This window comes from Elephas maximus, chromosome 3 (genome assembly GCF_024166365.1).
Source record: "Elephas maximus indicus isolate mEleMax1 chromosome 3, mEleMax1 primary haplotype, whole genome shotgun sequence".
NCBI classification, from domain to species: domain Eukaryota; kingdom Metazoa; phylum Chordata; class Mammalia; order Proboscidea; family Elephantidae; genus Elephas; species Elephas maximus.
Genome location: NC_064821.1, coordinates 65,846,342 through 65,871,444, shown reverse-complemented (window position 1 = coordinate 65,871,444; position 25,103 = coordinate 65,846,342). Strand labels below are relative to the sequence as shown.

Sequence of the window (25,103 nt, the reverse complement as noted above, 5' to 3'; positions counted from 1 at the left end):
CTTAACATGCTTAGAAACAAGTAGATTTAAATCCAGATATAAATAACTCAAATAAATGATTTCAACTATGTAACTCTGAGGAGCCCATTCTCCATAGGTTCTGTCTATATCCTCCCCAGGGCTTAGTACTGTTCTGACTTTCATTCCTTTATTCATTCTTGTTAAAGACTCACCGGGTGTCCTGTCTGCCATGTGGTAAGGTTTTAAAGAGAAGCTTTGCCAATCCAAAGCCCCCTCTGAGCATCAGTTTCCCTTTTTTAAAATAAAAGTGCCAACCCCTTCTCTGCCTTTTTTGCAAGGATATGGTGAGGATAAACTGAAGTAATGAGTAAAGAAGGATTATTGTGGTTGTGTGCTGGCGTTTGTATGTGTGTGTGTCTTTTTCCATGTAATTTTATTTCTTTTGTTGTTGTTGTTCTTGAGAATATACACAACAAAATATACACTGATTCAACAGTTTGTACATGTACCGTTCGGTGACATTATTACACTCTTTTGAGTCGTGTAATCATTCTCACCCTCCTTTTCTGAATTGTTCCTCACCTGTTAACTTAAATTCACTGCCCCCTAAAGTTCCTATCTAATCTTTCGAGTTGCTGTTGTCACTTTGATCCCGTATAGATAACTCTTAAAATAGCGTAATGCTCAATTTTTTTTTTTTTCAAGGCAGCAGACATTTTTTACTAGTCAAGCTAAACTATTGTTGCGTTTCAAGAATACTTCAGGAGATATTTTTGGTTTAAGGTTTAAAGATTATATCAGGTCAATAGTTTCAGGGTTCATTCAACCTTCATGGCTCTAGGAAGTCTGGAGTCCATGAGAATTTGAAATTCGAGTTTGTATTCTCCCCCTTTTGATCAGGACTCTTCTATGGAATCTTTGATCAAAATGTTCGGTAATGGTAGTCAGCCACCATCCAGTGCTTCTGGTGTCATGGCAAAGGAGGCAGTTGTTCATCGAGGCAATTAGGCACACGTTCCATATCCTCCTCCTATTCTTGGCTCTCCTTCTTCCTCTGTTGCTCGAGGTGAATAGAGACCTATTGTTTTGCCATGGATGGTTGTTTGCAAACTTTTAAGACCCCGAGCACTGCGAATCGAACTAGGAGGTAGAACAGAGGCACTGAAGAAGTTATTAAGCCAATTAACTGGGATGCCCCATGAAACCATGACCTTAAACCTCCAAACCAAGGAACCAAATCCCACGAGGTTTTTGCTTACATAACCATCCTCAGCAGTTACTATTGCTTTCTTTATTTTTTGTCATTGTTGTAAATATATCTATCACACAACTTTTGCCAGTTCAACTTTTTACAGGTGTACAACTTATTGACAGCAATTACGTTAATCAACTGTGCAACTCTACCCTTCTATCACCGTCAACACCCCACCTTTCCCCCTCCTTTTTTCCCTGGTAATCACTAATAATCTTTGTTCTCTATACATTTGTCTTTTCTTGTCTTTTTACATAAGTGAGGTCATACAATATTTATCCTTTAGTGATTGACTTATTTCATTCAGCATACTGTCTTCCAGCACCATCCATATTGTAGCATGTATCAAGACTTCATTTCTTTTACCGACTGAGTAGTATTCCATTGTATATATGTACCACATTTTGTTTATCCACTCATCCGTTCATGGGTATTTAGGTTGTTTCTACCTTTTGGCTGTTGCGAATAGAGCTGCAGTGAACATTGGTATAGAAGTCTCTCTGTTTGAGTCTGTTTTCAAGTCTTTTGGGTGTATACCTAGGAGTAGATTTGCTGGGTCATATTGGGTAGCTATGAGTTGAAACTGACTCAGCAGCAATGGGTTTGGTTTGGTTTTTGGTATGATAGTTCTATTTTTAGTTTTTTGAGGAACTACCACAGTTTTTCACAACGACCATTTTGCATTCCCACGAGCAGTGGGTAAGGGTTCCAATTTCTCCATATCCTTGTCAACATTTGTTGTTTTCTGTTTTTTTTTTTTATCTTAGCTATCCTAGTGGGAGTGTAATGGTATCTCGTTGTGGTTTTGATTTACATCTCTCTGATGGCTAATGACGCTGAGCATCATTTCACAGGTTTAGTGTCCATTTCAATGTCCTCTTTGGCGAGTTGTCTATTCAAGTTCTTTGCCCATTTTATGATTGGGTTGTCTTTTTGTTGTTAAGTTGTCCAAGTTTTATATATAGTGTGGCCTCTTTTAAACTGAGCACAGTGCCTGGTCTACAGTAGAAATGTAACAACAACTTGTTGAATGAATGAACAATTAAATGAATGAATGAACATTGAAATAAATGCCTTTCCTCCCCCTTCCCTGTCATAGTCCTTCAGCTCTTGTGTTAACGCCATGGACAGGCCAGCAGGAGCAGCCTTGCAGCCTGAGATAAGGCCTTCAGCGGGTGTCTCCCTTATCACTACTCCCTCAAGTGGGTGTGGGGGGACAGAACTGATGTCTGGTGCTGGTGGAGCCCCCACACAGATACAGACACAGGATGTCCTCTAAGTACCCGGTGTCTGTCCGGACCTGCCTGCCCCTGTGCGCCTTAGTGGTGGAGATGGCTTTCATTCTCATCTTCTTCTTTTTTACCACCTACGATGTTGTCTCAGAGAAACAGCAGCTCATGGATATGTATCAAGGTGAGGGTCCAGAGGGGAAGTGGTCATGAAGGCAAATAGCAAGGGCAGGGACAGGGGAGGTCTGTGGTCCCCTGGGGACATGACTTTCCACAAAGTCTCCAAGAAAAGGCATTCTCTCATCCTCTTCCATAGATTGTGCAAAGATTTAGCCAACCATGTAGGCTCTTTTTTTAGAAGCAGCCCAGGCATCACCTCTTCCGTAAAGCCTCCCTTGATTTGTCAGGGCAGAGTGAGAGGCCTCCTTTTCTAGGTTGTAGAATTCCATCTGTCAAATTGTCTTGATAATTTTTGCTTCCCTGCTTCTCCCCTACTTCTCTCTCCTTAGCAGCAAGAGTTTTCATGCTATCGTCGTGAGGGTTTTTTGTTTTCAGTCTCTCTTGCTCATTTTTGTACTGCCCTCTTTAGTCTTGCCCTCCTACCTCTCCTTCTCGCCTCCTACCTCTCCTTCTCGCCTCCCACCTCAGTCTTCTTCTCACTTAGGGGCTGGGAAGCCCGCATTCTGTCTCCAACTCCGGAGAAGCCATAAGGTATGCCTTAAGGGAGGGGGGTGTAGAATGGTTGTTCTTTTATATGAAGCTAAAAATATTCTTCAGACTGTGATGAGAACAACTGTAAACAAGACAGATGTCCACAGTGGTATGGCTTTGCCTTTTTTTTTTAAGCTGAGATGACTTTCAAGCATCTCAGTGGGCTGACTGATTGTTTACCAAAGTGGACAGACCTCCTTGAGCAACATTCCTGAGACAAAGCTGAAGCTTGAACCCATTGAGTGCTTGCTTGTTCCTAAGTGACGTTAACTGACTATTTAAATGAAAGCAAACAGAAGGCACTCCAGGACCCACGACTGGGGAAAGTAGAACAAGATGACTCAGGGTGGGAATCCCCTATCCCACTTAATGGACTGGACCAGAAAGGGGCCCTCAGTGCTAGACAAGCAAGCCCTGGGCACAGTTTTAATTCATTTCAGTTTAAGTCTTTTCAATCCAATACAATATAATTCAGTGCCTTCATTCATTCAACCATGTATTAACATTCAGTGCAGGAGTCAGACATGGACTGAGTAGAGCTGACATTTACTGAGCACTTACTACATACCAGAGTCCCTGGGTGGGGCAAACAGTTAATACGCTCAGCTGCTAACCGAAAGGTTGGCTGTTCAAGCCCACCCGGAGGTACCTCAGAAGAAAGGCCTGGTGATCTAATAAATCAGCCACTTAAAATGTTACGGAGCACAGTTCTATTCTGACACACATGGGGTTGCCATGAGCAGGAGTCAATTCCATGGTGACTGGTCTACTATGTACCAGACACTGTTCTAAATGCTTTGCATTGAATCCTCACAACAACCCCATGAGCTAGGTAGTGTTATGATCTCTGTTTTTCAGATGAGGAAACTAGGCACACGGAAGTGAAATAATCTGCCCACAGTCACTCAGCTAACAATAGCACAGCAGATTTAAATTTAGGCAACCTGCTTTAGTTTCCAAGGACTTAACCATTAGGCTTTACCGTGGGGCCGACTCACCTGTTCAAGGCAGTATAACCAGTAAGGGTAGAAGTCACTATTCCAACCCTGTCGACTGGCTCCAGGTCTTGTGCTCTTCACCCCTACTGTTCGCTGCTCTAAGTGTAAAATGCCCTCAGACTCTTTGTATGGAAATACACAGGAGTGCTCACAACCAGGGAGGGGAGGGGAGGGCGGGGGGAGATGGTGGGATCAGGGGAGGCTTCTGGAGGGAGATGACTGCCCAACTGGGCCTTGAAGGCTTAGTAGGAGTTAAAAAAAACCTGACTTAACCAGGTGAAAAAAGAAAGCCCTCCAGAGGGAGAGCACAGCAAAAGCCATTGTTGTCAGGACTCTGTGTGTGTGTGTGTGTGTGTGTGTGTGTGTGTGTGTGTGTTTGGCAGGAGTTAAGTCATCGGTCCATTTTGTGAAGGTGAGTTTAATTAAAACTAGGTAACTTAATCTGTCAGTCCACCTTATCTAATCCAATAAATTACTCAAACCAGCCATTTCTAAAAAGGGATTTTTAAGACTATCAGGTAAATCTAAACGTAGAGTGAGTATTATATGATATACAAGAATTGTTATTAATTTTGTGTGGGGTCCTAAAGGACCTATCTGTTAGAGAGCGATCTGAAGTGGCATGATGTCTGGGATTTGCTTTATGCCAGAAAATCCCAGAAAAAAGGGGTGAAGGATAATAAAAACAAGATTGGCCCCAGGTTATGGTCGTCAGAGCTGGGAGAAGGCTATGAGATTTCACCATGCTATTCTCTCTGCTTTTGTGTGTGTTTGAAATTTTCTATATTAATGAGTTGAAAAAATTAACTGCCATTAGTTGCAATATGATGAATATGGAGAAGCACCTGTCAGCCACTTCCTGGTGGCCCTGCACTCCCTCAGGACACTTTCCAAAGCTAGGAGACTCGAGGCTGTCTGGTAACTTGAGCAAGTGGGAGAAGGCTCCAGGGTCAGTCTGAATATTGACACTTGCAGAGTTGCAAACTTCACCAAACACCTTTATAAGCAGAATAGCCTAGATCAGTGATTCTCAAAGTGTGGTCCGCTATGAACAGCCTCAGAATCTCCTGGGAATTTAGTAGAGAATACAGATTCTCGGGCCCCAGTCCAGACCCACTGATTCAGAAACTCTGAGAATGGGGCCCAGCAACCTGTGTTTTAACAAACCCTGCAGGTGGTTCTGATGCAGCTAAAGTTTTAGGACTGCGGGCTAGACTGTCTGATTCAAATGTTGCTTCTTTCTCTTATTAGCAGTGAGACCTTGGGCAAATTACTCTACTTCTCTCTGTCCCAGTTTCAACCTCCGTGAGATGATAATAGTACTTATTTCATAAATGATTGAAATGATTTAAAAGAATTAACATATAAATCCTGATAAGGAATAATAGCCTTTATTACTATTTAGCTCTAATTTCTTATTTATTTATTTTAGGTGAAAATAAATAAAACTAGACTTGGGCTCATACTTTCTTCCAGAACCCCCTGTGGATTGTCATAAGCATCTTCTGAGATGTGTTCCCTCTCTGATGACCACTGGTCTGGCTGACCTGCAATCAGGCCAAACAGGCAGGGGCAGTGGAGGAGAAGCAAGAAGGCAGTTCAAGAAATATTTAGGAGCTCAAATTAGCTGTACTTGGTGAAAAAGAAGGAGAAATTGAGGACAGCTTCAGATGTGTGATTTGGTGAGGTGGCTATTGCTGAAATGGGAGACACAAGAGAAGGGGCAGGTTGGTGGGGGGGGTAAGTGAACAATGATATATACATTCATTCTGGGCTTGAGGTTGAGGCACCTGTGAAATGCTTAGTGGAAGCCGGGTGTTTCAGTTATCTATTGCTGCATAACGAGCCACCCCAAAACTTAGTGGCTTAAAACAGCAACCATTTAATTTGCTTATGATCACGATTCTGTGGTTCAGTAACTTGGGCTGGGCTCGGCTAGGCGGTTCTTCTGTTGGTTTCACCTAGGCCCCTCATACATCTGCAGCTGGAGATTCATTGGGGATGGAATGGTCTTAGATGCCTCATTCACATGTTTGGCAGTTGGTGCTGGTTGGCAGCTAGCCCATGGGATTCCATCAGGCTAGCCCAGACTTCTTCACATGGCATCAGAAAAGTCCCCAGCATTAAGAGAAGGCAAGGCCCAATGTGCAGGGTCTTGTCAAGCCTCTGCTTATACCATGTTAACTAATGTCCCAAAGAAAATCACAAGGCCAAACCCAGGTGGGAAGGGGTCTATACCAGAAGGCATGATTCACTGGGGGCCATTACTGTAAAAATTTACCACACAGAACCTGCCCTAGGACTGCTAAATTGGGGAACCACCTGGGCCCTGTGGCTATTGCTGAGATGGGAGACACAAGAGAACGGGCAGGTTGAGGGGGGAGGGTAAGTGAACAATGATACATATATTCATTCTGGGCTTGAGGTTGAGATGCCTGTGAAATGCTTAGGGGAAACAGGGTGTTTCAGTTATCTATTGCTGTAGATACCACCCAGTGCCCCTCTACTCCTCAGAGGCAGGGAGAAGGGCAATTAAAGGCAAGAGGGGCTTTCCCAGTGACATGTAAATGCCCCCAACCCTGGCACCTTCCACATTTCAACCTTGAGGGGGTCTCTTTGGAAAGTCTCTTATTCTCTTCCCAGGCTGCTGTGTGAGTGGAGGGTAAGAGTTGGAAGCTGTGGAGACAGTGAGGCAGAGTGGGGCTCAATACATGACTCCAGCCTGGGGCTGCAGAATTCTTATTAGTCCCTGGTGAGAAGGTCAAGCCCAGAGCCTGAGAACCAGAAGCTGTTGGTGTTGAGGTATCTGCAGGCCAGAGAGAAGGGCAGTGGTGAGTGGGAGCACAGAGCCATAATCACATGGCATCCAGGCTGGAGGAGGCAGCTGTCCATGTGGATGGACTCAGAAGGCTGGCACTAAAATTATACAAATGGACTGTTTACAAGTAGACGGCCCAGAGAGGGAATGGTCCTGCCTAAGTTCACACAGCTAATAAGGGCAGGCACGGGATAATAGTTACTAACACTCACTGTGCCCTGACACTGGCCTAGTGAGCTCAGTACTCACAGCCATCCTCCAAGCACGTGCCATTGCTTCTTCCCATTCTACCAATTAGGAATTTGGGACACAGAGGTGGAGCCAGACTCTGAACCCTGACCATCTACCTCAGATGCCCCCACTCTTAACCATTAGACTGTATGTGCTATATGGAGCAGTAGGATGCTGTAGTGGTTAAACCCATAAGGTCAGGGTTCAAATCTTCCCACCACCATAAACTAGCTGTGTGACCTGGGCTAATTATGGCACCTCCCTGTGCCTCCCTCTCCCTTGTGTAAAGTGAGAATAATAAATAGTATGAGAGGAAACCCTGGTGGCATAGTGGTTAAGAGTTCGCCTGCTAGCCAGACGGTCGGCAGTTCGAATCCACCAGGCGCTCCTTGGAAACCCTATGGGGCAGCTCTATTCTGTCCTATAGGGTTGCTATGAGCTGCAATCAACTCAATGGCACGAGAGTTTTTTTTTTACCATATGAGGTTGTTGTTGGTTAACGCTGTAAGGCGCTTAGCACAGTGCCTGGGATGCAGAAAGTAACATATGGGAAGGACTGCCATTACAATGGTGGTTAATTATTGCCTCATTTCATACTGGTGGACTCTAAGGTTAGACTTTTTGTCTCCAAGTCATGGGCCTTCACAAACTTCTCTTGAAGGCCTTAGACAGTAAAACTCTCAGTAGCACACCCATTCCTTATCATCCCAAACACCTTATAGCCCACTAGCTTATCAGACGTGGGGTGCAGAGCAGACTCCAAGAGGTGGAGGCTGACACTAATGGGACACCCTGATCTGGGAACCAGCCCTGAAGTAGGGGCCAGGTGGTGAGATGCGGAGGGGTGGCTGTGGGCCTAGAACGCCAGAAGACTGAGAGAAGAAATGAGAGGAAGAGGATACAGGGGTGAGGCAAAAGGTCCTGAAATCGAATGTTATTTTTTAACCAGTTTGTGAGTAGTGGGCTCTGTCAACAGCTTCTAGTTAACTGATGCTCTAATTTCATCCTGCTGGCCGAAGCATGGCTCTTCCCTTGGGGACAGTTAGAACCTCCAGGATGGAGGCCTCAAGCTCTTGTACCTGGAAGCAGGGTGGCCGCTGTGCCTGATGAAGCCTTTGCCCTTGATTCTCTGACTTCTGGATCCTCAGGGCCCACTTCTGCCCTATCCTGGTGCCCTCCTCTCCCTGCCTTCTCACTAATTCCCTCTGCAGAATATGCCAGGGCTATAAGGGCCTTAGAGTATCAAGTGCAACTCCCAGGTGTTACGGATGGGGAAACTGAGGCCCAGAGAGGGCTAAGGACTTGCCTAAGGTCCCTCAGAGAGAACAAGAGTGAGAGACAGCCCGGCCTGTCAGTAAAGCCCTGTACCAGGAGTTCAGAGCTTGGCTCTGCCACTGACATGCTGTGTGGCCTTAAGGAAGTCACTGGTTCTCTCTGATTCCCTTCAGTAAAATTGGAGGGAAGTGAAGGGTACCATCAAGGGGCCTCCCTATACATGAACTCTTCAGTAAGTCTAGACCCTATGTGGATAGTGTGGCTACAAAATGGCAGACATATTTTATTCAACAGCACAGTGTTTAATAAAAGATTGAATATGAATATCTAAAGCACTTGGTGGGGGGTGCAGTCTGCAATTAGCCACAGGCCTCATCACTCCCAAATAGACATTGACCCTTCACATACATAGTTTCCTGCTTCACTCCTGAAGGAATTTGAGCCATCCCAAGAGAAACCCTTATACAAATGTGCCCTGTCCACCTATCCCCAACCCCATTCTTAAAAGAATGCAAGCAGGAGACCAAAACATTCTCTGTACCCCCCTTCTTCCCTTCTCCATGTAAGTGGAGAGGGTGCAAGTAGTTGATCTCCTTAAGCCCACTCCTTAAATCCCTAGGCTCATAGAGGTCTCAGGGGCCTTCTACATCCTAGAGCAACTGTCAGATTGATTTGGTAACATCAACACCCACCCAAACCCTGTGTGCCAGGCTTTAGGGATGCCTATTTTTTAATGAAAGTAAATTGAAATGGACTCTGAGATCTAAGGAGGTTTCTGAGACTTTGGAGAATTCCAGTAAAGAGAGCTTCCTCATCTTTATCAGAACCAGGACTGGAGGCCAGTGGCAAGTGAGTTCTCGCTGCTGTGATTGCCATCATGGCAATGATGATGAATAGCTACCATTTACTGAGCGTTCTCCAGGTGCCAGGCACTGTACCAAGCATGTGAACAAACTATTATTTCCTTCAGCTCTCACACACCCTTCGAAGTGGGTATAATTGTCCTTATTTAGCCAATGGGAAAAGTAAGCAACCTACAAGGCCACACAGCTATGAGGATGAAACATAGGAATTGCCATTGTTATATGTCAAAACGGTCAAGTGTTGGCAATTTAATATGGTTCAACCTAATGGGAAATGATAGAGCTGGGATCAAAACAGAACTGTCTGCCGGCGCTCAGGGGACACTGAGCTTCTGGTAAGGGTGATGGAAAAATTTGGGAATGGTTAATGATGATGGTTAAAGATGATAAACATATATAATATCACTGAACTGTACCCGTGAAGATGGTTGAAACGGCAAATATTTTGTTGCCTACATATTTACCACAACGAAGAAAAAAAAAAAGAGATGCATTCTAACAAAAATTTAACTCTTATATGAATACATAAAATAAATATCTACCAAATTTTCATATAAAAAATAACTGTCTGAACTAAAGCCCATGATTTTTTCTTTTTTAACATGCTTTTCTGCATGCTGATTATAGAAAATGTAAGCATTGAAAATATAAAGAAAATAAAAAACCTCCCAAACCCAGGGACAATATCCACTGAAGGGAAAAAAAAAGAAGACTTAAAGACCTTTCCCCAGGCATTTATACATGTGCGAAAATAGCTGGTGTTTATTTACTATTCTGAGCAATTACATGCATTACACCATTTGATTCTGGCAAGCCTCTAAGAGAATTATTTTTCCTATTTAACAGACAAGAAAACTAAGAGGGGCAGATAGCATGGTGGGTAAAGGCACAGCCTCCAGAACAGACTGTCTAGGTTTAAATCACGGTTTTACTAGCCTGGGCAGGTTACTTAACTTCTCTGCACCTTGGTTTTCATGCCTGTAAAATGGTGATACTAACAGCACCACCTCAAAGGGTTGTTGTGAGAGCTAAATGAGATAGTCTGTATAAAACCATTAAAACCGTGCTGGCACATGGTAAACACTTAACAAATGTAGGCTGTTACTAAAAAGCTCACAGAGGTTGAATAACTAGATCAAGACCACACATATAGAAAGTGTCAGAACCCTGATTTAAATCCAGGCCTGTCTAGTTCTCAACCCCATTTTTTAAAACTGGAATTAATTCAGTCAAAACCTCCACCCTTTTCCTTGCTGGGCCCTCCCTGCACAAGGTAAGCCTCTTACCGTGCTTCCACTCACCTGCCGCAGCAGCCCCTGCTCAGATTCTGAAGCCAGGAAATGTAAGGGCCACCCAAAGGGCCCTGTGCTTTCTACTGGCCCACCTGGTCCCTCACAGCAAGTGGCAAAGGGAGAGAGCCATTTTCTATGAAGATACTTTGGTTCTTGCCCGTAGAGGCTATGGGCCTGCCTCTGCTCCCTCCTCCCTGTGTGGCCTGTGCCAAGTCACTTGGCTTCTCTGGTTTTATTTTCTCATGTGTATGATTTTTTATGATTGGGGAGTTGAACCTGATCAATAATAACAACCATACTTACTTTTACTAAGTGTCAGTTATGTGCCAAGCACTGGTCCCAATTCTTTGTCAGGTGCTGTCTAGTCAATTCTGACTCATAGTGACCCCATGTGACAAAATAGAACTGCCCCATAGGGTTTTCCAGGCCGTAATCTTGAGTCAGAAGCAACCTAAGGGCAGTGGGTTTGTTTTTTGTTTTTTTAATCTGTATGAGAGCATGTTGCCAGGTCTTTCTACCCTGGAGCCTCTGGGTGGGTTCTTACCACCAACCTTCGGTTAATATTCGAGCACTTAATCATTACGCCACCAGGGCTCTTTTACCCTAGATGACGTCACTACATTTAAAAATAAGAACAATTGCTACATTTACTGAGCACTCACTGTGGGCCAGACCTTGCCTTAATTCATTAACCAGCATTAGCTCGTTTCATCTTTACCTCAACCCTGTGAAACCAAAAAAACCAAACCCATTGCCATCGAGTCCATTCCGACTCATAGTGACCCTACAGGACAGAAGAGAACTGTCCCATAGAGTTTCCAAGGAGCGCTAGTGGATTCGAACTGCAGACCTTTCGGTTAGCAGCCATAGCTCTTAACCACTACACCAAGGTTTCCTCAACCTTGCAGGTATGCGTATATTATCACCTTCATTATTCAGATGAGGAAACTGAGGCTCAAAGAGGTGAAGTCACTTGACCAAGGACATGTAAAAACTCTAATTTCACATAACCTTCCATCCTGTCTGTTTCCTCCTCCTCCTCCTCCTTCTCGACTTCTCCCTGTGCAGTCTTCCAGGATGTTACCATCATGGCGGCCCTTGGCTTGGGCTTCCTTGCCTCGTCTTTTCCCAAACACAGCTGGAGCAGTATAGCCTTCGACCTCTTCATTCTGGCTGTTGGGGTGCAATGGGCAGTCCTGCTGAACGGCTTCCTGAAGGATGATTACAACGGTGAGATAGTCATCGAACTGTCCAGGTAACCAGATGGCAGCTTTTGGGTTCTTGAGGATGTGAGGCCTGAGAGGGTGGGTTCTAGAAGAGTTGGGATGTCCCCCTCTCCTTCTAGCACCAATGCCATACATTATTTGGGACTTACTTATACTAAAAAAGTATTTGTTGTTAATCTGAAATTCAAATTTGACTGGGCATCCTGTATTTTATCTGGCAACCCTACTTCTGTGGCCTCACTGGGGGCCCAACCTACAGCTCTCCCTGAATTCTTCCTTTCTTTTTTATCGATTATGATTTCGTAAAGTTACACAATCAATACAGGTTCATGGAAAAATCAAGAGAGCAAGATTAGATAAAAAGAAATAGAAATGTCACACCCAGAGAGAGAGTCTCTTGAAAAGAAGAAATATCCATTCCTTTACTTTCTTTAAATTCACTCTGATCCATTTATATGCATTTATACTAACTCCTGGTGCTAGAAGTCAGAATAGTGGTCACCTGGGGAAGGGGGTAGTTATTGACGAGAAAGGTACGCAAAGGAACCTTATGGGATACAGTAAATATTCTCTATCTTAACCTAGCAGTGGTTACACCAAACACAAACCCATTGCCTTGGAGTCCGTTCCGACTCATAGTGACCCTATAGGACAGAGTGGAACTGCCCCATAGAGTTTCCAAGGAGCACCCAGTGGATTCAAACTGCTGACCTTTGGGTTAGCAGCCAAACTCTTAACCACTATGGCACCAGGGCTTCTGGAGGGATATGTATAAAAATCCATCAAGTTGCACTTTTTTTAAAAGGCACCAGCACTTAAAAGAAAAAACCAAAACCACACCCATTGCCATCGAGTCAATTCTGACTCATAGCGACCCAATAGGACAGAGTAGAACTGCCCCATAGAGTTTCCAAGGAGCGCCTGGTAGATTCGAACTGCCGACCTTTTGGTTAGCAGCTATAGCTCTTAACCACTACACCACCAGGGTTGCAAAGCTCAGTAAAATTTTTCCTTAAAAATTGTTTTCTTGGTTTTATCCAACTCTGAATCTCTGAATCTGCTCAGATGATAGTAAATCCCATCTTTGGCATTTTAGGGACCCTGTCCCTTCTCAAGGTCACCCCACGCTCTCCTCTGAGACCCTGCCAACCTCTGGGCCCTGCTGCTGAACGTCTCTCCATGAGCCAGGCACTTTACAAACATATACCCAGGTAGGGGCATAACCTGGTAAACAGGTAAGAAACGGAGGCTCAGAGACAGTAAGGCACTTACCTAGGGTCACCCAGCTAAGTGTTGGAAATGGCTTCTGAGCTTTTACCTACCCTGCAGCCTTCCCTGCCCACTCCAGGGTTGTGATGCTAAACACATTCTAGCCAGTTTCCCTAAGTCCCTGAAAATAAACGCTCCACACTTTTTCTTTCTAAAGATTTCAGGGCTATACCCAGGGGGACGGGATAACTTGAGTAACCCCGAGGAAGTGACAAAGAGCATCAGCTCTGGGGGAATTCTGACCATGGTGATAGCCTAGCTGGGCGTTCCTGCCACCCTGGCTCAGAAGGAAGGTCACATAAGCCTTCAACCTCCTGCTGAAGAACCAGAAGACTTAGTCGTCTCAATAAACCAAACCAAAGGACTTGTTGAGTCACTTCAGACTCATGGGGACCCCACGTGTGTCAGAGTGGAACTCCGCTCCCTAGGGTTTTCAGTGGCTGTGACCTTCCAGAACTAGATCATCAGGCCTTTCTTCTGAGGCACCTCTGCATGGGTTCAAACTGTCAACCTTTTGGTTAGCAGTTGAGCATTTCACCATTCGCAATACCCAGAGACTCCAGTAGTCTTAACAGGCAAGGGTGTCTCAAGCTGCTTCCCATCTGACTGTCCCCTCCTGAAGTCCCCACCTGTTTGCTCTTAATTCAACACGACCAAAAAAGGGCCTTTCAAGCCCAAGTCAGCTCCCCTGACCCTGTCTCTGATCACTGGGATCCTCCCGGCTGTGACTCCCTCTGGGACTGGCTTCATAGACTGAACAATGGGCTCCTTCCTGACTGGGTTCCTGCCAGGGTGGGGTTGATGGGCGGTGTCCAGGCCTGCCTCCGGGGACAGGGCCACACCACTCTTGTGCCGCCTGACTTGGCACTGAATTGGTTCTGCCTTGAGTCAGGGACAGTCAGTTCCTTCAGGGCAGAGCCCTGTCTTATTCATCTTTGTCCTCCTTTGTTTTTAATGACTTAGTAAATGGTTCTTGGAACAAAAAGGAAAATAAAAGGAACCACTCAATGGTGTGATTTTTTTTTTTAAACGCTGTATTTTGAAAGGTCCAAGAGGGCTCCCTTCAGAAGATAATAGCAGTAACCAACCTTCTTATTGTTCTTTATGTAGACTAACTCATTTCACCCTCACAACAGCTCCATAGATGTTGTCTCCTCCTTGTAGACAAGGACATCGAGGCACAGAGTGGCTAAGTAATTTGCCCAAGGACACGCAACCAAGAAGCAGCTGAGTCAGGATTCTAGCCCAGGCAGTCTGGCCCTGAGACTGCACTCCTAACCACCGTGGTTCACTGTCTCAACATCTCCCCTCCTGGCCCCTGAGGTCTCAAATGCCACCACTGGCACACGCCCTTTCCAATGGTACCTTTTCAAGTAAATGAGTGCTCACTGGACAGGCATAACACTTCGAGCCATGATGAAGCATTGAGTGGCCCCTTGCTCTAAATAATTCCTGGTCCTTGTAAGACCCCTTCAGCTGTCCTTCGCCCTCCTCTGTCCTTCCCTCTGAAGTCCCTGAGCTCTGAGCAGGACATTTGCTTCGGTAGCAAACACTGGGGAGTCTTCAGCTCTGGATCCAGGTCAACTGGGCTTGAGCTTCCTGTTTGCCATCAACTAGCTGTGTGGCCATTGCCAAGAAAGCAATCCCTTCTAGTCTCAATGCGCTCTTCTGTAAAACAGGGGTACTGAAAGGAACCCCTGGCACTGTTTTACAGAGGGTCCCTTAGAGGGTTAACATTTAAATAAGCGATGTAGGTACAAGCCTGTTATACATGATGCTCAATAAATCCCCATTGTTGTAGTGGTGGTTGAAGAATCCTCATTTTCCCAGGGGGAGTAGGGGGCCTCAGAGGAAGGTGCCCCAGGGGAGAGTGGGTTGGTTTAATCACCATGGATTGTCCGATTCTGTGCCACCTCCCCCAGGAAGCCCCCCGACCATGAGTCCAGTCCACATCACTCTCTCCCTCCAGCGAACCCCCCTAGCAAGCTGCTATCATTCATGGATACCCTTAGCTGACAGGTTTGTGGCGTGTCAGCCTTGTCTCTCCAGCTGGATCATAAGCACCTTGAAGACGAAATTGTTTTCTCCTCCTGATCCCCTAGGCTGAATATGCTCATTTGTCAGGGAAGGAAGGACTCAGTAATACCAGTCCCAGTTGTCATCGAGTTAATTCCAACTTATGATGACCCCATGTGTTGTAGAGTAGAATTGCAATACATAGGGTTTTCATAGTTGTGACCTTTCAGAAGCAGATCGCCAGGCCTTTCTTCTGAGATGTCTCTGAGTGGGTTCAAACTGCCAACCTTTCAGTTAGGAGCTAAGTGCTTAACTATTTGAACCACCCAGGAAGTATTTAGGTAATAGTAGTAGTAATACCAGTGTTTATTCATAAATAGTTCATGAGTTAGTTCTTTGTGCCAGTCATGATGCTAGATATACATGTACCAATGTTTCTTCTAATTTCCACACCACCGCCATGAGATAAGTACTATTATAAGTATTATGGTCATACTTATTTTACAGATGGAGAAACAGGTTCAGGGAGGTTATATAAATAGCTACTCACACGGAAAAAGCTCAGCCTCCTTTCACCACCGTGGATAGGGAGAGGAGACACAATGGCCACAGATGAGGCTGGCAGGGACTAAATGGTGGGTAGGCCAGCAGGTGAAGAGCGCCCTCTATTGAGCACCTGTGAGTGATGACAGCAAAAGAGAAGAATCCGTGGCAGAGTCCCCATTGCTAGATCTCAGAGCGGGCTCTGCGTGAACGATCACCTTCCTTAACTCACCCTGACACCTTGTATGAGAAGCTCAGTGAATCTTCAGTGTGAATGTGTTCAGATCAATTACTCAGAGTGTAGCTGCCACCCTGATGGGGAAGGGAACGAAAGAAACTCCAGACTGCAGTATCAGCCCCCACGTGGGTGGAAATCTCCTAATGTGTCCCCAGTGCCTGGAGCAGTGCCATGCACAGAGTAGGGATTCAACAAATGTTTGTTGAATGAACGAATGAGAAGACATCCTTCCTTCTTCGTCACCTTGTCTCTCTCTCTCCACCAGTATTCAGGTGGCCACCATGAGTGCCATGTCTGTGCTGATCTCAGCAAGTGCTGTCCTGGGGAAGACCAACTTGGTGCAGCTGATGATGATGGCACTGGTGGAGGTGACGGCCTTCAGTGTCGTGAATATGACCAGCAAAAAAGTCTTCAGTGTAAGTCATGGCGCCATGGAGGGGGGGACCTTAGGAGGAAGGGTGAGGAGGGGGAGAGGAGGGGGCCACCACCTCCATTTTGGGCAGCTTCTGGGATTGTAAAAAAAATTAAAACAGTCCCAAATGAGGTTATAAAATGTAGTCTATGCAAAATGTTTAAACACAGCAAAATGATGCTCTTAACATTCAAGACACGATAATATAGAATTGTGCTATTCACAAGATAATTATGAAATGTATAAAAAGATAATTAACTCCCATGGCCCTAAAGGCATCAGAGCTACCTAGTTGTCTGACCACTGTCTTCTTTCAAGCTAGTCAGTGCGTCAGTAACTGTACGTGTGATCTCATTAGGAGAAATTGTCAAGTCTTAAGTTTAGAGCCACTTGTGAGAGTGAAAACCAGTAACCAGCCACTGTCAAGTAGATTCCAATTTATGGAGACCCTATGTGTGTCAGAATAGAACTGTGCACCATATGGTTTTCTTTTTTTTTCCTAATATGTTACTGTGTTTTCAGTGAAGGTTTATACATCAGTTTAGGTTCCCATTCAACAATATCAACACAAATTGTTCAGTGACTCCATAGGGTTTTCAGTGGCTAATTTTTTGCATGTGGATCTCCAGGCCTTTCTTCCAAGATGCTACTGGGTGGACTCAAACTGCCAACCTTTCAGTTAGCAGCCAAGTACATTAATCCTTCCTACTATACAAGGATTCCCTATGAAGGTGAGACTAGGCCAAATGACCTTCCCAGCTCCCCTTCCCTGGCCCTGACACTGAGTGATCACATGGTTGACATCCTCATCTCACAGGGGAGAAAGCTGATCCCCAGAGAGGGAAAGGGATTGCCCAAATCACACAGCAAGGTGGTAGAAGAACCCAGGTCAGAGCCCAGAGCCCCAGCATGGTTTAGGAGAAAGAACACTGGACTTGGAGTCAAAGACTGGGATTTGCATCCCAGTTCTACCATAAACCACATGTGAATTTGGGCAATTTAACCTTTAGTATCTTGATCTATAAATTTTTTTTTTATCTTGATCTGTGTTTTCATCTTTTAGTGTCTTCATCCGTAATACGAAGATAACATTACTGCTTTATAGGGGTTTTGGAAAAACTGAATTAATTAAACAAGATGATACCAACAACAACAACATAAAAACCAGTTTTCTCATCAGTTCTAACTCATGGCAACCCCACGTGTTAACAGAGTAGAACTGCTCTCTCTAGGGTTTTCTTGGCTGTACAATCTCTACAGATTCAACAACAGTCTTCGCAGAAGCAGATTACCACGGCTTTCTTCAGCAATGCTGCTGGGTGGGTTCGCAGTACCAACCTTTCGGTTAGTTGTTGAGTGCAAACTGTTTACATTATGCAGGAACCTTAAACAAGATGATAAATGTTTTTAAAAAATGTAAGCCCTCTTTGGTGTCCCGTGATGTGCCATAATAAGGACTTCAGATTTTACTCTGAGAAATCTGAGGAGCACTGGGGAGCTTTGAGCAGAAGAGAGCCATGATCCGTTTTAAGAGAGTCTCTCCGGCTGCTGGGTTCAGAATAGACTAAAGCGCACAAGGGTGAAAGCAGGTGGAGACCGGAGAGGAGACTGCTGCAATCATCCAGGCTTGGCAGCCATGAAGGTAGTGGGCAGTGGCTGGATTCTGGCTGCATTTTGAAGGCAGAACTGACAGGAATTGCTGATGGATTGCACATGGGCTATGAAAAAAAGAGGCGTCAAAGATGACTCCAAGGTTTGGCTCCTGAGGAAATGGGTGGATGACTGTGCCGTTTACCAAGATGGGGAGCACCGGCATAGAGTAGATCTGGGAGGAAAAATCCAGAATTCAGATTTGAATGTGGTAGGGTTACGGTTAAGGTCAGGGTTAGAGATAGATGTGTATCAGGCATCCCAGTGGAGACGTTGTATGGGAACCTACAGACAACCCCCTTATTGCCTGCATCCAGGGTGGACTGCTACCTCCACCCTCCCCTTGTTACAGTGCTGCCGGGGGGAAGAGCGGTCCAGGCAGCAGGATAGCCAGTGCAGAGGCCTTGAGGTGGAAGTATACCTGGTAGGTTTGAGAAAGACAGAGGAGGACAGTGTGTCTGGAGTGGAGCAAAGGGAGTAGGAGGTGAATCATGGAGGTTAGGGGAGAGCAGATCACACAGGTCCTGCAGGTCATAGCAAGAAGGCTGACTTTTACTTGGAGTGAGATAGGAGCCACTGGAGGATTCTGAGCGGAGAAGTGACTTGTTCTGACTTACATCATTTTTTTTTTTTTTTAGATTTTCCACCATGAGTCTACATTCTCTTTAATTCCATTCTGGTTGTTCTGTTCCCATTACCCTAGTTTCCTTGCCCCCTTATCTTCTCATCTTTGCCTCAGAGTAACTGTGGACCTTTTGGTCTCATACAGATGTTTCTTTAATGGAGAACCATACTCACGGGTGATATTCTTTATTTTGTGTGCCAAATTATTTTGCTAAATTGTTTTACAGTTTTGATTCAATGTTTAAGAAGTATCTCAGGATAGTAGTCTCAGGGAGTCCTCCAGTGTCAACTGGTCCAGTAAGTCTGTACTTTCCCCATTCTATCATGGTCCAACTATTGTGGCCCTGATCAGAATGGTCAGTAGTGGTAGCCGGGCACCATCTAGTTATTCTGGTCTCAAGGCAAATGAGGTTGTGGCTCGTGTAGGCTATCAGCCCCGTAAACTAGTTTCTTCTCTGAGACTTTGGTGGTCTGACTTACATTTTAATAGGATCACCCTGGCTGGTGCATGGAGACTAATTGGTAGGGGGCAAGGGTGGAAACAGAGAGGCCAGTTAGGAGGCTTGTGCAATAATTTGGGGTAGTGGTGATGGTGGATAAACCAAGGTGGTGTCAATGGGGAGAGGTGGTAGAAATCCTGCCAATTCTGGGAATCTTTGAAGTCACAGGCTACTTTACCAGTAGCTCACTTAGTGCGTTATTAAGAATTACTACATTTGATATTCATAAAGCAAAATTAGCATATATTTGAAATTCGCTGAGGGCTTAGTTCCGTATTACAAGGAATTCTGGCTGCTTCGTGTTGCAAAGTTTATATCCCTTGTGCCCCCGTTCAAATAGTTGGAATTCCACTGAAAAGTAAGAAAGAGTGCTGTGCATGTCCATGTGGCTTTTTGCCCCTACGAAGTGGACCCCTGTCACAAACATTTAGGAGCTCCTGATAAAAGTCAGAGTCCCTGGAAGGTGCAAATAGTTAAGCAGTCAGCTACCAACCAAAAGGTTGGCAGTTTGAACCCACCCAGAGGCACCTCAAGAAAAAGGCCTGGTGATCTACTTCCAAAAAATCACAGCTATTGAAAACCCTACGGAGCGAAGTTCTATTCTGACACGTGGTGTCACCATGAGTTGTAATCAACTCGACGCCAAATGGTTTGATAAATGCCAGCCGGTGACCTCCCTGGGAGTAAATCCAGGGCTCTCCATGGAACTCTTCCGAAGGGAGGACGCCTGCTGAGCTGATTAAGCTCTCAGGCCCCACCCTCTGCGTGACACGAAGAGCTTTCTCTGAGGAACACGAGGGGTTTGCCCGTGGGCAGAGGTGGCTGACCCACATTGCCCCTGTTGGGTTTCTTGCAGCTGGAGGAGTGCACGAGCATGATGTACATCCACGTGTTTGCAGCCTATTTCGGGCTGGCTGTGACCTGGTGCCTGTCAATGTCTACGCCCTCCAAAGAGCAGATGGAAGAAAGGTTGGCAAAGAGCTCCAGTTTGTTCGCCATGTTGGGTAAGGACAAGGTAGGGTGGGTGGTCTTATACCTGGGCTGAACTGAGAGGCCCCAAAAAGGCTCTGCTGAAAAAAATCTCTTCTTTACTCATCTGCCCTGGGTGTCTGAAAGCCCCCATACACTTCCGAGAGTAGTGTTGGTTGAAATCATGCCTTTAGTTAAGCATTTCCTTCTAGGGTCCTCACTTTATTAATATTCAGTCGAGAGGAGAAACTGGTTATGTTTGAGTTTAAATAAGTTTATCCAATCCTTTTGCCCTCAACTAAAATGAGGGGATTGAACAAGTAAAGAAAGCAGGTCCCAGAGTGGATAGAGGAACGGGGGTGGGAGAAGGAAGAGAATAGGTGTAATGTTGCATTTTGAAAAACTGCTGCGAAAATGATGAACTTAAACTGCTAGGAGTTGTTGTTGTTAGGTGCCGTCGAGTCAGTTCCAACTCATAGCGACCCCATGCACAACAGAACGAAATGCTGCCCGGTCCTGCGCCATCCTTACAATCGTTATGCTTGAGCTCATTGTTGCAGCCACCGTGTCAATCCACCTCGTTGAGGGTCTGTCTTCCTCTTTTCTGCTGACCCTGTACTCTGCCAAGCATGATGTCATTCTCCAGGGACTGATCCCTCTTGACAACATGTCCAAAGTATGTAAGACGCAGTCTCGCCATCTTTGCCTCTAAGGAGCATTCTGGCCGCACTTCTTCCAATACAGATTTGTTCGTTCTTTTGGCAGTCCATGGTATGTATATTCAATATTCTTCGCCAACACCACAATTTAAAAGCGTCAACTCTTCTTCAGTCTTCCTTATTCATTGTCCAGCTTTCACATGCATATGATGTGACTGAAAATACCATGGCTTGGATCAGGCGCTCCTTAGTCTTCAGGGTGACCATCTTTGCTCTTCAACACTTTGAAGAGGTCCTTTGCAGCAGATTTGCCCAATGCAATGTGTCTTTTGATTTCTTGACTGCTGCTTCCATGGCTGTTGTTTGTAGATCCAGGTAAAATGAAATCCTTGACAACTTCAATCTTTTCTCATTTATCATGATGATGTTCATTGGTCCAGTTGTGAGGATTTTTGTTTTCTTTATGTTGAGGTGTAATCCATACTGAAGGCTGTGGTCTTTGATCTTTATTAGTAAGTACTTCAAGTCCTCTTCACTTTCAGCAAGCAAGGTTGTGTCATCTGTGTAACGCAGGTTGTTAATGAGTCTTCCTCCAATCCTGTTGCCCTGTTCTTCATATAGTCCAGCTTCTTGTATTATTTGTTCAGCATACAGATTAAATAGGTATGGTGAAAGAATACAACCCTGCCGCACACCTTTCCTGACTTTAAACCAATCAGTGTCCCCTTGTTCTGTCCAAATAACTGCCTCTTGATCTATGTAACGGTTCCTCACGAGCACAATTAAGTGTTCTGGAATTCCCATTCTTCACAGTGTTATCCATAGTTTGTTATGATCCACACAGTTGAATGCCTTTGCATAGTCAATAAAACACAGGTAAACATCCTTCTGGTATTCTCTGCTTTCAGCCATGGTCCATCTGACATCAGCAGTGATATCCCTGGTTCCACATCCTCTTCTGAAACTGGCCTGAATTTCTGGCAGTTCCCTGTCGATACACTGCTGCAGCTGTTTCTGAATGATCTTCAGCAGAATTTTGCTTGCATGTGATATTAATGATATTGTTCTATAATTTCCACATTGGGTTGGATCACCTTTCTTGGGAATAGGCATAAATATGGATCTCTTCCAGTCAGTTGGCCAGGAAGCCGTCTTGCATATTTCTTGGCATAGACGAGTCGGCACCTCTGGCGCCGCATCTGTTTGTTGAAACATCTCAATTGATATTCCATCAATTCCTGGAGCCTTGTTTTTCACCAATGCCTTCAGAGCAGCTTGGACTTCTTCCTTCAGGACCATCGGTGCCTGATCATATGCCACCTCTTGAAATGCTTGAATATCGACTAATTCTTTTTGGTATAATGACTCTGTATTCCTTCCATCTTCTTTTGATGCTTCCTGCATCATTTAATATTTTCCCCATGGAATCCTTCACTATTGCAACTTGAGGCTTCAATTTTTTCTTCAGTTCTTTCAGCTTGAGAAACAGCGAGCGTGTTCTTCCCTTTTGGTTTTCCATCTCTAGCTCTTTGCACATGTCATTATAATACTTTGTCTTCTTGAGAGGCCCTTTGAAATCTTCTGTTCAGTTCTTTTACTTCATCAATTCTTCCCTTTGCTTTAGCTTCTCGACGCTCAAGAGCAAATTTCAGAGTCTCCTCTGACATCCACCTTGGTCTTTTCTTTCTTTCCTGTCTTTTCAGTGACCTCTTGCTTTCTTCATGGATGATGTCCTTGATGTCATTCCACAACTCGTCTGGTCTTCGGTCACTAGTGTTCAATGCATCAAATCTATTCTTCAGATGGTCTCTAAATTCAGGTGGGATATATTCAAGGTCATATTTTGGCTCTCGTGGACTTGCTCTGATTTTCTTCAGTTTCAGCTTGAACTTGCATATGAGCAATTGATGGTCTATTCCACAGTCGGTCCCTGGCCTTGTTCTGACTGATGATATTGAGCTTTTCCATCGTCTCTTTCCACAGATGTAGTCAATTTGATTTCTGTGTGTTCCATCTGGCGAGGTCCGTGTATACAGTTGCCGTTTATGTTGGTGAAAGAAGGTATTTGCAATGAAGAAGTCGTTGGTCTTGCAAAATTCTATCATTCGATCTCTGGCATTGTTTCTATCACCAAGGCCATATTTTCCAAGTTCTGATCCTTCTTCTTTGTTTCCAACTTTCACATTCCAATCGCCAGTAATTATCAATGCATCTTGACTACATGTTCGATCAATTTCAGTCTGCAGCAGCTGATAAAAATCTTCTATTTCTTCATCTTTGGCCCTGGTGGTTGGTGCATAAATTTGAATAATAGTCATATTAACTGGTCTTCCTTGTAGTCATATGGATATTATCCTATCACAGACAGCGTTGTACTTCAGGATAGATCTTTAAACGTTCTTTTTGACGATGAATGCAACACCATTCCTCTTTGAGTTGTCATTCCCAGCATAGTAGACTATATGATTGTCCGATTCAAAATGGCCAATACCAGTCCATTTCAGCTCACTAATGCCTAGGAGAGGCTTAGAGAAAATCAAGCAGTGAGCTTGATAGCAGGTGAGTGAATATCAGGCCACAAGGCCAAATTAAAGCAGTCCATTGATTATTTTAAATAAGCATTTGGCCATCACAGACCAATGTCAGGAGGCCTAAGATTTGCTGATTTCAGCTCCCTGAGACTTAATTTCCTTGCCTGTAAAAAATGCCAGCTACTTCCTACCACCTGGAGAATTCAGAGAGGAGATGCAACTTGCCCAAAGTCACATAGCTAGAAAGTGATGAGTTAGCCTGCCCCAGAGGCTCAGCGTCTGAAGCCCCCAGAGACTCAGAACTTCAGAGCAGGAGTGTTGATTCTGGCCAGTGACCCTCAGTGACCCTCTCTGACCCCCAGGCACTCTCTTCCTATGGATTTTCTGGCCAAGGTTCAACTCCACTCTGCTGTACAGTCCAGATGAAAGGAAGAACGCTGTGTTCAACACCTACTATGCTCTTGCAGTCAGTACTGTCACAGCCATCTCGGTGTCGGCGTCAGCTCACCCCCAAGGGAAGATCAACATGGTGAGGAAAGGGGAGGGAAGGCAGTCTTGGGCCCTCCAGGCCTGACACGGATACTCATCCTCTACACCCCCCCGACCCCCGCCTGTCCTCAATGAGAGCCCCATGGGTTGGGAAAGTGCTTGCCCAGCATCTGCAGTGCCCACAGTATCATGGAGCATCAGGTCAAGAGCTTTGGGCTATCAAAATGGGCACTGGAACTTGGGAGACTCTGACGTGATCAAAGGCTCTCTGGGGAGTGATTAAGTTATGAGCTTTGAGAGCAAACAGATCCAAGTCCGAACCCTGTGGTTTCCAGTTACTAAAAAACAAGAATAGAATTCGTCTCCTCCATTCACCCAAGAAATTTCAACAATAGAATTATCAGATTCAGTCAGAAGTAATCTGTTACACTAGCCACATGACCTGAGTCAAGCAGCTTAAACTTTTTGAGCCTCAACTGCCTCATCTGTAAAGTGGGAATTAAGAGAAAATGCATGCCAAGTGCTCAATTTAAAGTGAGTGCTAGGCAAACATTAGCTGCTGTTATTAAGATAGCTGGGGGACTGTGTGTGAGATGGGTGGGAAGAGAAGAGTGAAAAGTGAGAGCTGAAGGCAAAACAAGTTCCCATGGTAATTTGGGAATGGGGTCAGCCGGCCAGAGGTGGCAGGGAAAAGTCTAGACCGACAGGGGGCCTGGCGTGGACAGAATGTGGCCGCAGATGACAGGTTAACAGCATACGCCTAGCCCTGAGGGGAGGTTGGCATCCCCACAGGTGACCTCCTTGGTAACAGTGAACCTAAGAGCAGGCAAGGTGGGGACATCCAGGGAGGCAGGTGAAGGCATCAGACCAGGGAAGTTCAGCAGCTGGTTGTTGTTGTTTGCTGCTGTCAAGCTGGCTCTAATTCATGGTGGCCTTACAAAGAACAAAATGTCCAGTCCTGCACCATTCTCACAACTGTTGCTATGTTTGAGCAACCATTGTTGCAGCAATTGTGTCAGTCCATCTCACTGAGGGTCCCCCTCTTCCCTACAGCTGGTCCCAGAGCCCAAAGTTGTAACACATGGTTAGAATTGGGGGTGGGGGCAGGATAAAAGCAAGGCAAGGCCCAGTTCTAGGAGAATGAAGAACATGACAGAGATGTGATCCAGGAACAAGGTGAAGCTATTGGAACTGGGTCCAGTCATATGGAGTGGTGTAGGCACCCAGCAGCCAATAATAATAATGAAAAAGAATAATGGTTTATGATTACTGGGCATTTTTTGATCCTCAGTGCCAGGCGCTGTGCTAGGAGCCATACATGTGGTAATTCATTTAATCCTTACAATA

General features: G+C 45.1%; 1 protein-coding gene across 2 annotated transcripts in view; it reads left to right on the top strand.

Moving 5' to 3' along the window:
* The first annotated feature begins 2,481 nt into the window (after positions 1–2,481).
* The window catches only part of RHCE (Rh blood group CcEe antigens), a 48,941-nt gene continuing 26,319 nt past the window's right edge, over positions 2,482–25,103 (top strand). For both annotated transcript variants that reach the window (XR_007516565.1, XM_049878303.1), the window contains exons 1-5: positions 2,482–2,626; positions 11,699–11,885; positions 16,188–16,338; positions 19,965–20,112; positions 23,630–23,796. Coding sequence is in view for 1 of the 2 variants with exons in the window: in XM_049878303.1 (XP_049734260.1) it covers positions 2,482–2,626; positions 11,699–11,885; positions 16,188–16,338; positions 19,965–20,112; positions 23,630–23,796 (798 nt within the window). In the remaining variant the exon portion in view is untranslated. The remainder of the gene's footprint in view (positions 2,627–11,698; positions 11,886–16,187; positions 16,339–19,964; positions 20,113–23,629; positions 23,797–25,103) is intronic.